This window comes from Epinephelus lanceolatus, chromosome 8 (genome assembly GCF_041903045.1).
Source record: "Epinephelus lanceolatus isolate andai-2023 chromosome 8, ASM4190304v1, whole genome shotgun sequence".
In the NCBI taxonomy this organism is placed as follows: domain Eukaryota; kingdom Metazoa; phylum Chordata; class Actinopteri; order Perciformes; family Serranidae; genus Epinephelus; species Epinephelus lanceolatus.
In genome coordinates, this window is record NC_135741.1 from 20,327,693 (window position 1) to 20,348,903 (window position 21,211).

Consider the following 21,211-nt stretch of genomic DNA (forward strand, 5'->3'; position numbering starts at 1 on the left):
GATGCAACTAAAATACACACACAGGCGTATTGCTGCAAAGTCTCTATATAAATGTATGCGTCAAAATCTTAATTGGTGTACACATTCATTGGACATTGACATTTGTTATTAATAACAGAAAATAAATAGGCTGTGTGAAGTTTGTAAAATATAGCAGCTCGGCTTAAAAACTCAGCCTTGTATTAGTAGTATTATCACAATTATTCTACAGTAGGTCAGATGCACCAAATGTACATGTACGGAGGAACAAAAGGACAAACATTCTTCAGCATCAGGATGTGCGTATTTTATTTCTTGGGTTTGGACAGTGCTGATTTTTATTAAAATCAGATAAAAATGCACATGGAATCAAACATCAGGTGTTGTGCAAATGCGTGCCTTAAGGCATGGTACTCTACAGTACAGGAAACAAGCATCAACAGCCATACTGCACTAATGCCCGACAACAGAAACAGTAAGGTTAAGGACAAGTTTGATTAGCCAGCATTGACCATTCTGGAATTAAATTCAACCACTTTTAGAACGCAATGCTTTACAAAACCTGTTGGTTCTTACTTCAAATATACTACCTAAAATAATTACACAAGTTCACAAAAAGTAAACATAACCTTTCCTAAAAACAGACGAATGAATGCAGCAGAAATAATGCGTGCAGCCCAACAAATGTTCCTATAAAATTAGACAGATACATTCAATCCATCTATCAAGAATCAGATTATTCCCATTCTACAAACTAATATCCCGCTCTATATTAAAAATGTTGGCCACAAACTTAAATAAGAACAAATCATGCAACAACTGAAATTTCATAAATTATATCTTTAAAAATGCATATTCTATCATTAGCAATATTTAACACCTTTGAAACTGAAGTAAGTCTTTATTTAAGGAAATCAATGAATAATTTGGAATGGTGTATTCTGTGTTAATAATAATGAAGTCTTAACATGGTCCCAAGGAGCCATTGATTGTTCGCGACAGTTAAAACTTCAGCAGCTGTACGAAACAACATCTAATCACAGTTTAACACAATATAAACAGCAGGGTAGTGAGTAGTTTAGCCTCAGTGTTCAGATCAGGACAGTCTAATTCAGGTGTGACAATGCAAGGCTTAGTCACCGGTTTAAATATTATGACTTTCACCATTCCGTGTCAAATGCAGTGGAGGAGTTCAAAAGCAGAAAGGTGGGTCTGGTGCACTGAGGAACATGCACGTGGTGCAAATGGTAGCTTAATGGTGTGGCATCATTACTTTTTCAGTTCTGCCCATTCTTGCAAAGAGTAAAATTGTTCATCATTGATGTCCCGCTCAGTACCTCACAGGCCAAAACCTGGTTCTCATTCAACATTGTGAAAATAGCTTTAAAGCCATTACACTTTTCTATTTATTTCTAACATCCACTAAGTAAATCCACTCTAAATATCTTGACTGTATTGCTTTCTTTACCTGGGATGCATCAGATCTGCATTTATGAATACTCCTCACATCTTTATGTCCTGCTCTGTGTAATAGCGGCTACAGACTTTAACTGATGCCATCAAGGGATGGAAATGCATTTCAAACACTATCTATACCGCAACTGAGCGTAACAAGAGGCTCTGTGAGAGAGCATACCAACATTGGTATGTGAGATGGTGATCCTTTGTAGGTTCTGTACGTCAGCTAAGAAAATCTATCTAAGGATCTATAGCAGATTCCTACAAAATCATCTCAGACAAAGCTGCATGTCTTTATGTTGACTGTTTTTTTCTGTCAAACACCTGTACTTTGCCATTAACTTATGCTTAGTGTGTTAGGTGATAGGCAGCCTCCTTACTTCCTCACTATCCATCAATCATACAGTGTTAGTATGGGGCAAGGGGGTGCACTACGGCATGTTGGACATAGTGAGGGCGGAGGCATCAGCACTACGGGGGTCTTTCACCCCTATGATGAGGTCATTGGTTCTTCGGGTGCCCTCCACCAACGAGAGAACGTCTCTTCTCTCTACCTTGTGACCTTTAGCCTGCAGCAGCTCCACATCTTCATCCAGAAACTCAGCTGTAGGAGAGAAAGAGGGGGATGATCTGAGGTTAGCCAGAAGAGTGGTTGTTATGTTTATCCAGGAAAAGAAAATAACACTCAAATTGAGTTCACGCAGCCGGTGTAGCAATCACGTTGTGTTCCTCTAGTCTGTCTATGAGATTCTCATTCATGCAGTTCACAGTATATTGTGTTTAAAACCAAGCCCACATCCACATCAGAGAGAAGAACATCAGATTATATGTACAGTGTTTCCCAAAGGATTTTTTTCCAGCAGCGCTGCTGAAGTCCATGAGTTTTATTTGCACCACGAGATATTTAACGCACCCGCTGACAAGAGAAAGGCTTTGAACGCATATTTATACCAAGCGACAACCTCTGGGGCTGAAAAATAAAGCCATCACGGTAAGTGCAAAAAACTGCAGTTCCTCTAATGGCCACTTGAGGCTGGCTCCAGAAGTGAGTCAATCCCACGTTAAAATGCCCAACTTGACGGCAGAAATAAACATGTTCCTAGCCTGGTACAAAAAACAGTTTCGGTCGCTACAGCTAATTTCCTCCTTCATGACAACTGTGTGGGGGTGAATTTCTATATAACTCAACCATTTACATTTTATTGAAGCTTAAAATTACGCATAATTAAGGGCAGGTCGCATTGAGTGACAGGCTGTCTGTTCCCTCGCTCCTCCCCAGCGCCAGCCTCTTGCCCAAATATGGTCACTTTTGGGTCCAAAAAAAAAATGAGATGGCGATGGCCAAAATGTCAAACTTCAGGCTTCACAATGGGAGTCCACAAACCGATGGGTGACGTCATGGTAGCTATGCCCATTATTTGCACAGTCTATGATTTGTACACAGGTGTAGATGCCTAATTATGTTTAATAAAATGCTTCCTTTATGCTTCTTCAAATACTCCTGCACGTGGGGGCAAGCGAAACATTTGACATTTAGTGTTTCAATCAATATTATGACTCTAAAATTGCTTGTAAAAACAACTGATGAATGTTAAGAAAGTATAACAGGTTTAAGTTACCTACATAAGTAACTTAACAGTCAAATAGGTTTTTGAGTAATAAACTTAAAATCAAGTAAGAACTGTGACCTATGCAGTATGGGGTTCACAGCATTTACAAACATATCCTCATGATTTTTGCTACTTCCCACTAATATTGCAGAAGAGTGTTCCTTCCACTGCACAGGAAGTCAAGAGAGTATTTCACTGTGCCATGGAAACCCAACACCAGCCACCTTTGTCTCTGACCACAATAGAGGCACTTGCTACCCTCTCAGCTTCTCATCTACTTTGCACTGTGTACACAAAAATGTGATTTGATAACAATGCAAATCCTGTTGCATATTGAAAATGAAGTGAAAAACCAATCTGGGAGCAAACTACACAGTAGATGGACCAGGGAGGAAAAACTCACAGTCAACCAGGAGGGTGTTGGGCTGCAGCTGCGGGTGGAGTCTTCCGTAGGCTAGGCTGTCACTCATGTTTTTACGTGAAGACAGAACATTCATCAGCACCTGTGAAGGATTGGAAAACAATAAGATACATAGAATAATACAGAAAGAAAAAAAAATTGACATTGCTGGAATAAAATCGAATTATCAACATTGTTTTTAATAAATTCCTCCAATGATGAAATAACCTGTGTGATGCCACTGAGAGCTTTCTCTCCATTGGAAGATCCAACAGCTACATATGTGCCACATAACCCCACAGCAGGCCTGACGGCTGTAGGCATCAGGAAGGACATGGGCCTCTTCCCAGGCTGGAGGCTGTTATGCTACAGCAACAGAAAACAAAAACCATGAGGGCTGAGAGCAGCTAGAAGAACTCTTTCAATAAGGCATCAATTAATACCGCAATCAATTATACACAAGAAAGTATGCACAGTTACCAGGTTATGTGATGAACCCTGTGTTTTATTAGGCCAGGAGAAGTCCAGGATCTGGCTGTTCAAGAGGATTCCTGAAGGAGTCACTATCCCACTGCCAAATGGTTTGTTTAGAGAGCTAAAACAGCAGTAAAAAAAAAATTTTAGTTTTCCAGTGTTGTAAATCAACTCTTAATTGTCACGATATGCTCAAACAATGTGCAATAGCAGCTCAATTAAAGCATGACATGCCTCATGACTGACACGATGTGGTCGTCTGGGCCCATGACCATGACTTGGGCGGCTGCTGTACCCTTCTCCAGGGTATATGATGGAGTGTAATGGCTGATAGGGAAGGCCTGAGAGTCGTTGATCATCTGGCGGAGTAGAGAAGCCTGTGGCTTACTTGGAGATGGGAACAACAAAAGGCAGAGTTAAGGAAAAATGCCTTATTGTATTAAAATGAATATATACATTAAGTGTATATATTCATTTTAATATATATATACATTAAGTGTTTAAAGACGATACAGGGATGTCTACCTCTGCATCTTGTCGACAATCTCTGTGACAGAAGTGTCATACATGGGGTCTCCCAGCCCACTAGCCAGGCCAAGAGCTATCTTTACAGCCTGAGAGAGAAATGCAAAATTAACACTTAAGTAAAACTCCTACTGCACTTTGCACACTGTTACGCTGTATGGCGGTGAAGCAGTTAGCATGTACTACCTCTGCGATCCAGTGGTAGGTGCTGTTCCTGGGCACCTGGCTGGTAATGTTGTAGCCTTCCAGGATGTTAAGAGCAGTGATCAAGGCAACACCTGCATGTGGCGCTGGGGCTGCCATCACTTGGTGTCCTTCAGGAACATCAACAAATCAGACGGTTAAAAATATGGGTATAGTATATCCATTATATAAATGGAACAATGTGAGGAATAAGGAAATTCAATTATACACATAAACAGGATGGGGGTCACGTCTGCTATGTTTGTACTCCTGGGTCAACAACAGCCCATGCTTATGTAAAATACAAAGTATTCAGATGTGAAGGTGTATACCATTCCCTCATTTCAGCCTGTGACAGTGGACATATCTGACATATTCATGTATCATATATGAGCTGGGAGCTGACCTGTATCGCTGACTTATCTTTGTAGGGAGCAGATGAAGTGGTGCAATGTGTTGGATAAAGGGGATAAACAGGGCAAAATTAAGTGTAAGCAATAAAAGGTGGTGAAGTGAGTTACGGTGTTAAGGTTTAAATGAGGAGTTGGGTGGGTCCCTCACAAAAACTAATATGACAACAACTTGGATTTGAAGTGGATGACAGAAGTGTCCTAAATAACTGCTAGAGATGCAGCGCTGGCGTTTTGAGCTTAACTTTGTTGGACATTGTGTTTCTATTTATATTTGTCACATGCTTTTAACGCCACAATGGGTAAGGAACGGCTGATTCGTGAAGCTGAACTGAGGAATAACCAATAATACAAAAACCAATATAAGGTGACAGGTGGCTGGAGGAAGATCGTCAAGGAACTAAAATCTTCTATTATGAGGTAAATGACCATTGCTAAAAACATCCTACTTGCTCCTGACAATACTTTGTGTCATTTCCAGTAAGTATAACAATATATAATGTGTTTTCTGTCTAAAAAGTAAATTTACCAATGTAGGAAGATAGCCAGGAAGCTGCTCACCTATCTTTTAAGTGGTTAAGCTCCCAGACTGATCTCCAGCGCACAGCTAATATTTAGGCCTGCCTCACAAGGGTTGTTTATATGTTTATATGAAGAGAAGTGCATATTTAACACATGGACATACAGCTCCGTCGTATGCAATGTGACATGATAGTAGGACGCTTGTTGGCTGTTAGAACACTCAGGAGCAGCTGCAGAGTCAAGTGCGACCTCATCCACTCTACCTCTGAACAGGCAGTCCATTCATTTGAATGAGGGAAATACCCCTGAAAATATTTTCTTTTTTATCAACAATTCAGCCTAGTCCGTTTTTCGCTGATGTAAATAGTACAACAAAGACTGACCTTGATAGGTGACCTCTGCTGGTTGCTGTAAGACTGTGCTGTAGTTTGCAAAGTCGTCCTCTGTGAGCACTCCGCCTCTTGCTTGCACCTATTGAAAATGCATCTTTAGTGTAAAGGTGGTGGGTAATTTTTGTCCTGTGTTCTGTCATCACTCACAGGGTAATTTCATTGTCAAAAATATTTCAGTCATCTGACCTTCGATGGATACCTGATTATATTCTATGACTTTACCTTCTAGGTCACAAATTTATTCATATTCAAACAATGCTGAGGTGTAAATTGTAATCATTAAACACTAAGTCCGATGGCGAGCATGGTACAGAGCATTCCATAATCTCTGACAAGCATGAGGAGACACTAGCTGTGTCTCAATTCAGGGGCTGCAGTCTTCTAAGGCTGCATCTGAAGACCGACTGCGTCACATCGGTGTGACCGAGGCTGTCCCATTCCGAAGTTTCCTTCAAATGCGGCCAAGAAATGCAGCCGTCTTTCCAAGAATTTGGCAGATGCAACAGATGAATCCTTCGTGGCCCAGCCTATCCCAAGATACTTTGCGTGCAGGTGACGATTATATATTAAGTTAATGTTGTTAACATTACTATTAGCTAAAGCACACAGCTTAAACAACCTTAATTTAATAAGTTTACCTGAAAAGAATCCTCCATGAGCCTGAAATATATCAAACGGCGGCGTCTCCAGCGGTGAATCATCTCCTCAAATACTGAATAAAAAAAAAGATATATATATAATAACAATTCCTGGGTCCACGATTTAGGGCTAACTATCTTATTAGCTTACTCCTTCTGTCAAGCGCAACTGCCTGCTAGGTAATAGGAATGCCAACGGGTTAGGGCGAGAACAACTGGTGATGCAAGCAGGTAATCCTCCACAGACCAGACCGTCCTTTTTTGGAGACCATTCGGGTTGGCTGATGCGGTCTTCAAAGGACGAGGGTGACATAGACTGCGAAGGCTGCAGCCCCTGAATTGAGACACAGCTACCGTCCCAAAATCTAAAAACTTTTGGATATTCCCATACAATAAGCAAAACTGTGCCAGAAACTCCCTGAGGGCAGAGCATGCAATTTGGGGATTGTCTGGGTTTTCATCAGAAATAATTTGTGAACTGTGCAGTAAGTTCTCAAAACAAAATTAGAATGGATCATCTGATGATTTGGACCAGACTCTGACCAAACTAATACCTATGTAATTAAATGATACATTTTTTTCCCCATAAATTGGAAAAAGGCCAAAGACCACACCTTGTGTGTCCACACTCCAGTACTAACAATGTAATTGATGCAACGGTTATTCTTGCCCCCAGGGGATTCCATAAGCACATGAGGTACATGGGATCTGCAAATAGAAGAAAAATTAATTTGCCAGTATATTATACTGCCCCCGTATGTCCTGAAAGTATGGATGATTCATTTGGTTGTTGAGTCTCAAAATAAAAGACAAAGATCCTCCACAGTATGTCTCAGAATATTAAGAGATTAAGAAGATTACAATCCATTTGCGTGACATCACAAGGTGACCTGTTGTAATGTCTTTCTCTCTTTTCTTACACATTACACTCGCTGTATTTTTATACCGTATTCTTGTTTTACTAAGCACTAATATTCAGCAGTAGTAAGAATATTAACACTCTAAGAGGAGACACAACGACATACACACAGTGACCTTCTGCATTAGGTACACCAGTACAATATAGTGAAATTCAATACAGCAGCTCTGCCATAAATTCTACATTTATAAAGTTTCTGATGTTCCAATTTTGTTGACATGGTCAGAAATGTGGAAATTCATTTTTTATGTTTACTACTGAGGTCATACTTAAAGATATAATATGTTACTTTTCTGCATTAAAATGTCTAAAAAGACTAATTTCATATGTTTTGTTGAGTTGGGTACATTTTTGACAATACCCAGAGAAATCTATATTTCTTTTTTAAAGATTATTTTCAGGCGAATTTTGCCTTTAATGACAGGACAGGCGTAGATAAACAGAGAGAGAGAGGGGATGACATGCAGCAAAGGGCAGCAAGTCCAAATCAAATCTGGGCTGCTGCAAAAGTTTAAGTCTAAATGGGGCGCACACTCTAGAAGGTGAGCTAGAGGTCGCCCTGAAATGTGTACTTTTAATCGAGGACACAGTCCCTGTCATGTGGTCACCGTTGCCTATCAGTGGAGTCATATCCCCTTAACGTTGTTTACCAGAAGCTGCCATAAATTGACTTTTTATCCAGTCATAAGCCAGATGTTTTACAATACACTTTTTAGATCTTGGTCGTTTTAACTGTATGAAGTATTTTAGTTATTAGACGTCTGAATCTGAAGTTATTAGAGAAACAAGCTGAGCAAATGTTAGCAGCAATGCAGCTCCAGCTCCTGCCGTGTCGAACAGTGTCGGAGAAACACTGATTTTTAATGTGAAACTGCTTTATTCAGGGCTTTTACCAGCAAATCACTGAGTCCATTTGCTGTGGAGAGGAGGGGACCTCTGCAGATAATTCAGCTCCATGTAAAAATATCCTGAGCATCTGGATGTTTAGTTGTAAGAGAAAAGAGGTGGCATACATTGGCAGGATCTGGGCTAGCAGCCAACCTGGAGAAACACTGATTTGTTACGTCAAACTGTTTCATTATGTGTTTTTACCAGTTAAAGTCACCTGGTTTGTTTGTTACAGAGAGGAAGACACCTGTGCAGATAATGCAGCTGCCGGTAAAAACCTCCTGAGCACTGAAGCGCTCCTAATGGGGGGGTAATGACTGGCATTGCACCATCTTTGTTGTCTTTTCGATTCAGAGACCCCATAGCAGCAAACAAATCCATATTCTAAGTTTAAAGGTGGTGTTGTACTGGAGTACATTACACTGTGAGTTGTTTCGAAGCTTTGGTCCTTCCTATTTACATATATGAGGGGGGCAGAATATTAGACACACCTCTCAATATAATCGTCTGTACAGGTGTACCTAATAAAGCGGCCACTAAGTATGTAATACATGACACAGTAAAATGCAGTCATTAATTCTGACTGATAAATATTTGGAATCTATGTTTTTAATCTATATTTTGGAATCACAGACACAAAGACACAAAGACAGTTCTGCCATCTGAAACCTGAACATCTGAAATATTTGAACAATCATTAAAATAATAAGAGCAATGCGAAGAACTAATGATTAAATAAAACCAAATCTGGCTTCATTTTAACGATTTTTGTATAACAGGGACTAAAAGAGGCTCCCCGTGGATCTATGCAGAATTCATGACTACTTATATAATCAGAGACAGGGTGAGGAAAAAAAAACATTCTTCCTTACTGCTGCTGCCATTTCCTGCGTCAGGTTTCCACTGTAGAACTCTGATATCCCCTTTACTGCGACAGCATCTAAGATGGCTGCTAAATCAAGACGCCTGGTGAACAGCCCGGAGAGGGGAGCCTGGCCGTTGGGGAGGAACAAATCCCGAAATGCATCCGACACATTTTGGTCCTTAACTTTAGCCAGAGCTTCGGCTATGGAGAGAGATATGAAGAGAGAGAGGAAAGGCGGTGGATGAAATCACAACCACTGTTCATATTACTTCACCTCATGTTGTGAGAGAATTCTGCCGTCTTTTAATCGCAGCATCACTAGTGACGGTGACTTCGCAACGTGACGCTATACGCACCTAGGTCATGAGTCACATTGAATCCGTTTCTGGCCACGTCGGCTGCCATGGTAACCACATCCTTCCATGGCATTCTGGGGGAATTTAATGGTCATGACAGATTGGCTTAGTTTGGAGATGTTTAAAACTCATATACAGTTCTGCTCATAAAGGATGAGTGATCAGGGGAAACAAATTTCTTTTACACTTAATGGGATTCAAATTAAAGTATAAGACATCACAAAATGGCACAGTAACAAAACACAGCATTAAAGAAAATACTGAGATGGTCCCTGTTCAAATGTTTACATATTCTTAGTTCTTAATAGTATGTATTGCGGGTTTAGCATCAACGACAGCTTGCGGTTAGGGATGTATCGGCACCGTTCACGTTATTTTTACAAAATCAGAATCGGTAATAAAAGATCGGAGGAATCAAAACAACAAAAATGGCCAGGTTTGTCATCTATGTTGTTCATTGTTGCCTCCGCTTTCCGATGTATTGTAACCGAGTGTCCTGGGTTTGCCTAACTGAGTGCGGCTAATGAGCAATAAATGGACAGGAGTCAAGACAACAGGTTCAGCGGCCACCGCTTCTCTCTCTATTCCGAGCAACACAGCCACACCTTACGGCAGAACCTTGCCTACCACAGCCCTACGGCAACTCTGGAGGGACAACTTTTTTACAATTCAGAATTTGTTTACATTTTGTGCTGCTGAACCACCGATAAGCTTTTTGGATACTATTTAAATAAAAAACAAACCTTATGGGACAACTTGGATGCATTCTTTTCTTTTCTTTCTTAATGCTTTGCAAAGTATCGGATCGGACTTGGTGTCAAAATAAAGGACCCAGTATCGGAACGGATGCAAAAAAATTGTGATCGGGACATCCCTACCCGCGGTCTTTTGTAACAGTTGTAGAAAAGGCCCTGTATTTTTCTCAGGTGGTAAAGCTGCCCATTCTTCTGGCCAAAAAGCCTCTAGGTCTCATAAACTATTGGGAATTCTTGAATGAACTGTAAGTTTGAGATCTTCCCAAAGTGGCTCAATGGGACTGAGGTCAGGAGACCTTCACTTTTTGCTGCTGTAGCCACTGAAAGGTCGACTTACGATACGATACGATATGATATACCTCGCCTTGTGTTGTGATCATTGTCATTTTGGAAGGTCCAAGTGCGTCCCATGTGCAGCTTCCAGACTTATAAATGCCTATTCTTCCCCATTTTTTTCTGCTTCATTCACTCTGGAATTAAGTTTGACTACCACCCCCCAGTGGGGTTGGTGCACTTTTCTTCATTGACCTTGTTGTCTCCTCTTACACAGGATCTGTGGTCGTGAACAAAAGGTTCATTTTTGGTCTCATCCCTCCAAATGATTTTGTTCCAGAAGTTTTGAGGCTTGTTTAGGTGCTGTTTGGCATATTGTAAGTGAGCCCCTGGGGTATGTAAATTTATGAACACAACTGTATACACTCATTACACCTCATTTTCAAGGAGATTATTGTGCCATAGTAATAATCCACAGAATTTTCGCTTGACACGATAGGGCATGTTAGTCAGCTCTGTAACATCCTCCTACCAGCTGCGGTATCATGATAATTACACAGCATCACAGTAATAGCAGCCCAACACAACCCCCAAACAATGTCTTTTCTTTTAACACAGCTGGTGATGCTTTCACTATGGAGAGCCTACATCTTTAGCTCTCAGAGCTGACGTAAATATAAGCCTTTGCGATTCGTGTCTTGAAATAACTTGTCAAAACGGAGGAAAATAATAGATGAGGTTAAATTTATAGTAGGCGTTTGAAACATGGGAGTGCCATAAAATGAAACAATATCAAAGGAAGGAATATAGAAAATCCAGAAAACAGCATGAGGACAGTGACTACATGGCATGGCATGTGGAACAATTAAAGAAATATAAATAGCAATACATGATGAGTACCGTACCTGCCGTAGAGCTGGTGTGCCTGATGCAGGCCACTGAGCATGCCTGGTACTGCCACCAGCAGGCCGGGCTGACGTGCGAAAGCAAGAACAGGGTGCACACATTAACCACATTATAAAACAATAGCAATACGATTGTGTTCTGCTCTTATACTCAACATCTCGCTTACATTTAGATCAAGATTCGGCTGCAGCATATCCTCATGGATGGCAGATGGTGCCGTCTCTCTGAAGTCAATGACCCTCGTCTCGTTTTTACGAATGTCGTGCACCAACATAACTCCACCGCTGAACACCAACAGAGCATAAAGTATCTTAAGGTTCTGCATTCAACTGAGTCCAAGGATGTCAGAGGTTAGTGAGATTAATATGTTTCTACCACTCACCCTCCAATACCAGACGTGTGAGGGTGAACAATCCCCAAACAGAGGGCAGCGGTGATGGCAGCGTCAACACTGGACCCGTGCTTCCCCAAAACGTCGAAGCCAAGAGATGTACACTGTGCCACATCTGTCACCACTGCCCCTTGGTTAAAGACCTTGTAAGAAACACGAGAACAAAGCGGGAAGATACGATCCATCAATATGCCTTTGAACTGACTTGAGTCTGTGTGGAAGGATACCTGGTGGAGTATGAACTCATGATCCCATAATCACCTGTAATTATATGACCAAAGCAACACTAATCCAACATGGCTACAAAAGTACAACTGCAGGTCACACACATACCTGTGGGTCTCCAAAGTAGATCTGCATGATGAGAGCTACAGTGACTCCTGTGGCGAAGGTGAGACAAGCTGTGATGATGACCGTCAGTCCGTCTCGCTGACAGGCACATTCTTCGGTAAAGGGGTCTCTGGTCGTCTCCCGCAGGGACGCCATATCGTGGCTGGCCAGGTCGGAAGCTGAGGAGGGGAGACGCTGGAGGCGAGCCGACTTCAAAAACAGATCTGGGTCTGGGACAAAAAACACAAACCAAAAGGCTTGGATTGAACAGGAGGGAGTAATATGTTCTGTTCCCTCACACCAAACGCTATTGTAAATTGAGTCAGTTTAAAGTGGCCGTGCTTACTGGGAAACATAAGAAAACATGTCTGGATTCTGTATGCATGCAACTACTATTTAAACATATAAACATTTCAGTAATTTGTATACAAAAAGGATGGAATAGCTTCATGTTTCATATACGATATTAAATTTAAATTTAATATTAAACAAAACACGACATTCAGGGATATGACCTTGGGCCTTGGGAAGCTGACATTTTTCGCTATTTCTTGACATTTAACAGACTAAACGATTTATCGAGGGAATAATCTGGCAAGTAATTGATCAAAAATAATTAATAGTTGAAGTCCTTGTTCAGATTAAACCTTTAGGAATGATGAGCAGTGACTAAAAAGACAACGCCGCTTCCTGAATCCACATCTGGAAACCTAAACACACTCAACTCTCTGGAAGGTAGATCTTGCAGTAAAACTGTGTCTGACCTGGCTGACTTACCTGTGTCTTGCTCACTCAGGACGTTGTCCTCATCTTTGCGAGATTTCAGGGTGTTTTCCCCTGACAGCGCGTCGTCCTCTGGCAGCCTGGGGAAGCTGGTGATGCTCATGTAGTCCACTGGAGAGTAGGCACTCCCCAGGGTTGTCTCCGGGTTGACATCTTTATCCACCACACACCCACTTGGGTACCCTGCCACAATTTCCGGAGCAGGGCTGTGCATGGCTGCTGTTGATCCTACAGTTAACCTACCTTTATCTCTAGGGTGTGTGAAGGAGTCAGGGCAGGATATTCATATTTCACATTTGTTCCTTGCACACCTGCTACTGTCATCTAGATGAAAAAATCCCTGTAATACGCCTTTATGGACCACTAGTGTTGCTGTGGTGCTGAAGAATTACTTCATCTTCTTGATAGGATCTTTAATATCCCAGTATATCACAATCTCAGCACGGGGATTTGTAGGAAGGGTATGATATGAACACACAGACACACTTCCACTTCTTAGGAAATGTTTCTGATAGGCCAAGACACGGGTGTGTTGCTCCGATGATGATGCATTTTTCCAGTCATGCAGGCTGCCACCTGCAGAAGATAATAAACATGTAGGTCAACAAATTCTTGCCAGGTAATTTCCTTCGAGAAGCATATTTGTCTGAGCCGTGTGAGAGGTTGCGTCCTTCAGGTGTTAAACTTGCACGGTCACTGCACCGTGTCAACACAGCCAACCGCAAACACAAACGTGAGACGGAATGTCTACGTCTGTCTGTCTGTCTTTGGCGCATAAAATGCATACAGTTAACACATTTTACGTTTTAAAAATGACAGAATTGATACGGTTTACAACACAAACACAAAGCCAACCAACCCCGAAGCGCTAACCTGCGTTTGCCGTTTGCTCACGAGCACGCGCTGACACAAGCTAACATGTACCCGTTAATTCCGCCTCGGCTACAAACGGCTAAAAGTGACGTCAGCGGTACTTACCGTTGTCGGGAAATAGGTGTAGTCACATAAAAAGCATCCTTAGCGGTGTTATTTTCTTTCTTATTAATTTGAAGATGGCAGGTGAGGGCGAGATGAGTACGGCTCCCCGTCACCAAGACTACTGGAGCTTCTGAATCACGACACCAATCGGCATGGAAGTTGGTTTCACGTTACCAGGTCTTGGAAAAACCGGTACGACTCGTCAGGGGGATTGTCCAACTGGTGTTTAAGCACATAGTTTTGCTGTGGCCCGAGGACAATAGCAGCTGGGGTTAATTTAAATCCATAACTCACTTGGAAATATTCTTAAATTGCACGTATTTACAAAGAAGATGTTGGCTGTTGGCTGCACCAATATCAGACTAACTTCACAATAGAAGGCGTTGTGCACACACTGCATGTCATCCCAGCTGATGACCTGACTTCTGCTGCACAGGTGCTTCAACCCATTTACAGTATTATGACAGTACATGATGAGAACACCATCCCAGAAGCCTTCCAGCGCTCTCTGCTGAGTCTTTTATTACTGTAGAAACGGATAGACAGCTTAAAGCGAGTCTGTAGAACACCTGCTGCAGTTATAAACGTCCTGTCCCCCCCACAAAGTATTTTCTTTCCTCCTCATTTCACCTGCATATTATTAACAGTCTCAACTGACATATGCGTGTGATAGCACCCCGCCCTTGCTTAGTCTACACGGGCTGCTGTTTACTTTCCATCACCACACCCCTCTGTACACCTCTTCTCTTTTTTGCATGGGCCTACTGTAAACAAATGCTGTTTTTACACCTTCATATGCAAGGTGGACAGCACAATACATGCACTTTACTTAAGTGCTACCATTTTCTGAAACTTCTACTTTACTCCAGCTTACTTTGTATTTTACTTGACCTAATATTGTATTTTTGACCCCACTATTTGACAGCTTTAGGCACTTTGGCCAGTTTATAAACTATCATTTCCTGTTTAAAATTTAACTAAATGTACCGTAAAATCTCAATCGATGAACTCAACAGGCTTATATTTGGGACAGGCGTCTATATCCTCCCGAGACTTGAACTTTAGTTTGGTATGCATTTTTAATTTCTTCTGGCTATTTGGGATCAACAGGACCCAGTAAGTATATCAAAATAAACATTGTCAGTAATAATAAAGACCCAGTGTCCTCAAATGAGACGACAATAAAGTCACAAGGTCCTCAACGAGACAATAATAAAGTCCTAATATTCTCAAATGAAATGATGATAAAGTCCCAATGTCTTCAAATGAGACGATAATAAAGTCCCAGTGTCCTCAAATGAGACAATAATAAAGTCACAGTGTCCTCAAATGAGATGAGCTGATGATAAAGTCCCAGTGTCCTCAAATGAGACGATAATAAAGTCCCAGTGTCCTCAAATGAGACGATAATAAAGTCACAATGTCTTGAAATGAGACGATAATAAAGTCCCAGTGTCCTCAAATGAGACGATAATAAAGTCCCATTGTCCTCAAATGAGACGATAATAAAGTCACAGTGTCTTCAAATGAGACGATAATAAAGTCCCAGTGTCCTGAAATGAGACGATAATAAAGTCACAATGTCTTCAAATGAGACGATAATAAAGTCACAATGTCCTCAAATGAGACGATAATAAAGTCCCAGTGTCCTCAAATGAGATGAGATGATGATAAAGTCCCAGTGTCCTGAAATGAGACGATAATAAATTCCCAGTGTCCTCAAATGAGACAATAATAAAGTCACAGTGTCCTCAAATGAGATGAGCTGATGATAAAGTCCCAGTGTCCTCAAATGAGACGATAATAAAGTCCCAGTGTCCTGAAATGAGACGATAATAAAGTCACAATGTCTTGAAATGAGACGATAATAAAGTCCCAGTGTCCTCAAATGAGACGATAATAAAGTCCCATTGTCCTCAAATGAGACGATAATAAAGTCACAGTGTCTTCAAATGAGACGATAATAAAGTCCCAGTGTCCTGAAATGAGACGATAATAAAGTCACAATGTCTTCAAATGAGACGATAATAAAGTCACAATGTCCTCAAATGAGACGATAATAAAGTCCCAGTGTCCTCAAATGAGATGAGATGATGATAAAGTCCCAGTGTCCTGAAATGAGACGATAATAAAGTCCCAGTGTCCTCAAATGAGACAATAATAAAGTCACAATGTCTTGAAATGAGATGATAATAAAGTCCCAGTGTCCTCAAATGAGACGATAATAAAGTCCCAGTGTCCTCAAATGAGACGATAATAAAGTCCCAGTGTCCTCAAATGAGACGATAATAAAGTCCCAGTGTCCTCAAATGAGACGATAATAAAGTCCCAGTGTCCTCAAATGAAACGCTAATAAAGTCCCAGTGTCCTCAAATGAGATGAGATGATGATAAAGTCCCCGTGTCCTGAAATGAGACGATAATAAAGTCAAAATGTCCTCAAATGAGACAATAATAAAGTCCCAGTGTCCTGAAATGAGACAATAATAAAGTCAAAATATAGTAGACTGTAGACTGACTTGGCAGAGATGGCTGCCATCTTGTTTTTACCTGGATTAGTGTATTGTGCTCTTGCTACCATTAGATGGCACAAAAAAAAGTCCACGAATGAGGACAGGCCTTAGGTAATAAGAATGAAGTATAATGTCAAGTAAACCCAAAATGTAATGCCCTCATCTGAGGACACAGGGTCTCAGAGGGATATAGGACAGGCATTTAATTCCTTTCACACAAAACTGTTCCTCAGCAAAGATGGGAAATACGATCAAATTGTTAATTTGAATCAGTATGAATATTACTTGTGTATAAAAATTAATTAATAATTAATAATTATTAAAATGAACAGAGCTAACAATATGTAGCATCTCTATACTGACAAAAGTTTAAACACTTTTATTTATATCTAATCTAAGTAGCTGACTAACATAAGGTCAAGTGAGCAGTCAGCAACCAGGTTTTATACATCCAAAGAACTTCTATAAAAATGAACAGCTTGGCAACCAGACCAGGAGTCTCATTGAGACAGGCCTTTATTTGTCAAAATATGTAGCCACACCAGGCTAGTAAAAGGGACTGGGCGTCTAATTGGGACTAGGGGTTTTATGGTATGTAAACTAGTGTGTAGGATCAAAATTGCCCTGTAGTGACATCTAGTGGTGAGTTTGCAGAACTGAAACTTCTCCAGTGTGCAAAGCAGCCCCTTACATGGGGCCATCTTACATGTGCTGCTCCTTTGAGGTCTATCCACAGATTCTTAATGATGTTTAGGTAGGGGGACTGTGAGGGCCGTGGCAAAACCTTCAGCCTGCGCCTCTTGAGGTAGTCCATTGTGGATTCTGAGGTGTGATCTTTGCCCTGGCCAAGAAGCCGCCCTCTCTTCATCTTCAGCTTTTTTACAAAGGGTGTGATGTTTGCTTCCAGAATTTGCTGGAATTGAATTGAATCCAGTCTTCCCTCTACCTGTTAAATGTTCCCCGAGCCACTGGCTCCAACACAATCCCAAAACATCAACCCAACACCGTGTTTAACAGTTGGACAGGTGTTCTTTTCGTGAAATTCAGCACCCTTTTCCCTCCAAACATACCTTTGCTCATTGCATCCAAAAAGTTCGATTTCACACCATTCGGCAGGTACACCAAATGGAGTATATAACATATAAAATGAGGGGGAACCCCAAATTACATGAGTTAAGATGGGCCAAGTGGTCAACCTACTACAACTAACTTAATCATAATGCTATAGCTGTGATTACCTTTTTGTCTGTTTGGTTTTATTTTATTTATCTATTTATTTATTTTATTTTATTTATTTTTTGTTCTGTTTTTTTCTCGTTTGGCCATTCGCTTGTGTGTCCCTTAGGGGTATGAAATATATTTATATTCTATAGTCTTTGTGTATATGTAATTGTTTTGTTTTCCTTTGTTTATTTTCTTTCTTTCTTTTTTTTATTTCATTTATTTATTTACTTATTTATTGCTGTTGTTGCTGTTATGCTATTTATGTTGTTGTTGGTATGTGATTTTTTTTTTTTTTTTTTTTCCCTTTCATGTGCATGTTGCTTCATGTGTACGTTTAGGTTGTTGTTGATGTTGTTGTGTGTTTTGTTTTTGTTTGTTTTTTTTTGTTTCTCTTCTCAAGTGTACATATGAATACACAGACACATGGTGACTTTAAAAAAATAAAGTTTAAAAAAAAAAAGTTCGATTTCAGCTTCATCAGTCCACAGGACTTGGCTTGTTTAGATGTTCCTTTGGAAACCTCTGATGCTGAATTGTGGGTTGAGGACGGAGGAAAGGTTTCCCTCTGATGACTCTCATTAAGACTCATGAAGGTCATACAGGTGTTGCTGCACAGTAGAACAGTGCACCACCAGGTGTTTTGCAGTCAAACAGGGGTTTTGATTTGCCTCTCTAGCAATCCTACAAGCAGCTCTCTTAGAAAGTTTTCTCGGTCTTCCAGACCTCAACTTGACCTCCACAGTTTCTGTTAACTACCATTTCTCAATTACATTACAAACTGAGGAAACAGCTACCTGAAAACAGTTTGCTATCTTCTTATAGTCTTCTCCTGCTTTGTGGGCATCAGTTATTTTTCAGAGTGCTAGGCCCATGGCTGCTGATTGTTGGGACAATGTTTCAGGAGTCAGAATACATATAAAGCTTTGAAATTTGCATTTCCTGGCCTTTCCTAACGATGACTGTGAACAAGCCAAGGCCCTAACAAGTTAAATAAGGTCTGAGACCCTGTTAAAAGCTGTCTGAGAGCTCAAATTTTGGGGTGCCCAAATTTTTGTATGGTGCTCCTTTCATTTTTTTTTTTCAAAATTGTACAATACAAAAGTAAAACACTGATCTTGCTTAAAATGCTGAAAAGCATGTTTAATCTTTAACTTCATGCCCTTTGGAGATCAGTTCATCTTCTACTTACTTGACCAGGGGTGCCCAAACTTATGCATGCCACTGTAAATATACCGGGTAATGAAAATACAGTGATTCTTATTTTCAGGTGATTATAAACTAATAAAAAACATAATTATGAATGTTATATACCATTTCTGCCAAAAGATGCCCCTAAATCCTACACACTGGCCCTTTACTTTAGCAGTAATAATTATCAAATAATATAATACATTTAAACACAACACTGACAGGGGCCATTTTGCTGCATAACTGTCAATACTTCAATCATCAATATTTTAATAATATTTTCATAATCATATTTTCCTGATAATACTTTTACTTAAGTACAACATGGCATGGCAATGATCTGAATACTTCTTTAAATCCCAGTCCCTCCTGCTCTCCCATATGAAAATAAAGACACAAGATTCAGGTGTTAACCTGAGTATTTATTGTTGTTGTAGGTTTTTTTTCTTTTTTTTTCTTTTTGGCGGGTACCTGTGTTTTCTGAATGGATGCTGGAAAACCCATCCGTTGATTTTGGATTTTTGCATAGGTCTTGCCTGTCAGTGGACGACCGTCCACTTTGGGGATGGAAAAAATCAGTATATCACAAAAACCATGCAGAAATAGTGAAAGGCACAATCACCATACTGTAGATATCAGATACACCAAATTTTATATGTCTATATATTTCATTTTTATGAGGGGATGGATGTACTAGTTGAGATGTAACATGGGCGAGAGCCCCAAGTGTTTTTAAGCTGCCATCATTTCAGGGCACAACATAAAACATATGAAACTCCCCAGACATTCAACACCTCTTATTTAAAATGTCCTATTGGTGAACAGCTGTTATAATAACTACATGGGAAAATACAAGCAGATTCTATTGTAGTTTTATGATACATTTAATTATTATAATTTTTTTTATAATATATAAACTATCTCCTGCCTCATCCTTTCCCTGTCCACATCATATAGGCTTAACACACCTGTTGACCACTTCCTCTCCCCATTATTGGATGACTTTCACTCTAAAATCACACATTTCAATAATCACACACGACATACTGAAAACACATTTCCTTTGTACGTGACACAGGTGAGAAAGAAAGAAGTAAAACTGAGGCAAACAGGACAGGTTTGTGGTGACAAAGGGGGTGTCTGTGGTGGTCTTTACATTTAGTACGCACAAACACACACACACACATTCACCCATGATCTGTCATTATTACCCTATTTTCTCTCCTATTTTATAACAGGCAAACACACCTCAACCTTGGGGACACACAGTCAGTTAGAAGAGTAAGCCTCTAGGGAGTGAGGAAGCCTTAAATAGAGATCACTGTGTGTGTGTGTGTGTGTGTGTGTGTGTGTGTGTGTGTGTGTGTGTGTGTGTGTTGGACTCCACAATTCAGAGGAATCAACAGGAAACATAATAGTTATCTTTAAACAGAATTAAATTATCATAAATTAGCAGATATTAACAGAGTCTAAATAAAACAATCATTTATAGGATTATTGGCAGAAATGAAAAAGTTGTGGTTTGTGGTTCAAGGGAAATCATGTTTTTTTACTTGCGATCTAAACCAGGCAAGACATTTCCATTTTTTTCAAACAATCTGACATGTCATCGTAATGTATCCTCACCAGCATCCATACAGCTAATGCTATGCTAAGTGGACCCTCTGGAGGGCAGTGTCTGCCTATGGCACATCAACTCTGAGTCTCGTACTGTTTTTCTATGGTGCATCTCAAAGAGATGAGACAGAAGTTGGGGCAAAGACACCACTTTTGGCCACTGAAATGCCCTCTTGGTTTGATAATGAGCACAGAGGTGAGGCAGAGAGAGGATTCTCATTAGTCCCATCGGACATAACATTGTGGACTCAAGTCCTGAGAGGCTTTGACATCTAACAGAGCGTTATAAATTGTTTTGTAATATTTACAAGAGAAATAAATGACAATTATTCATGTTTTTTTTTAAGAGTTTCTAGCATTTAACGTGTCAGTACACCTTCTCACACACAATTTGAATCAGAACAAAAAGAAAAAAAAAATCACAAAAGAAAAAAAAACAACAAGCACACAGCACACTGCTAAAACTTTGACTCACAAAATGTATGACAGTGCAAACTTACATCCATGTCTCAAATAATTTACAAACATTAGTATACACTTCAGCACCATTGTTTACTATTGTTGTTGAATACATATCAGTAAGCTAGATCTTTAAGTGGAAATTGCTAGAGCTGGATGTGCTAACAAGGACAGGA

The 21,211-nt window shown here is 40.2% G+C and overlaps 1 protein-coding gene across 1 annotated transcript; it reads right to left on the reverse strand.

Moving 5' to 3' along the window:
• Positions 1-264: 264 nt before the first annotated feature.
• Positions 265-14,172, reverse strand: ggt7 (gamma-glutamyltransferase 7). The gene is made up of 16 exons (XM_033629887.2): positions 14,036-14,172; positions 13,052-13,633; positions 12,278-12,504; positions 11,936-12,087; positions 11,720-11,837; positions 11,553-11,620; positions 9,620-9,693; positions 9,271-9,464; positions 5,945-6,032; positions 4,633-4,760; positions 4,447-4,535; positions 4,156-4,308; positions 3,928-4,042; positions 3,676-3,813; positions 3,451-3,550; positions 265-2,041 (listed from the first exon to the last, which is right to left on the reverse strand). The coding sequence occupies exons 2-16, from the start codon at positions 13,269-13,271 to the stop codon at positions 1,869-1,871; spliced, it is 2,037 nt and encodes a 678-aa protein (XP_033485778.1). The 5' UTR covers positions 13,272-13,633; positions 14,036-14,172; the 3' UTR covers positions 265-1,868.
• Between the last annotated feature and the right edge of the window lie 7,039 nt (positions 14,173-21,211).

Excerpts from the sequence above, each read along its gene's own strand:
- ggt7 (XM_033629887.2), bottom strand. The coding sequence starts at position 13,271 with ATGCACAGCCCTGCTCCGGAAATTGTGGCAGGGTACCCAAGTGGGTGT. Across the intron at positions 11,838-11,935 it reads CACACGTCTGGTATTGGAGG|CGGTGGAGTTATGTTGGTGC; the intron begins GTGAGTGGTAGA and ends GTTGGTGTTCAG. Across the intron at positions 2,042-3,450 it reads CAACACCCTCCTGGTTGACT|CTGAGTTTCTGGATGAAGAT; the intron begins GTGAGTTTTTCC and ends TCTCTCCTACAG.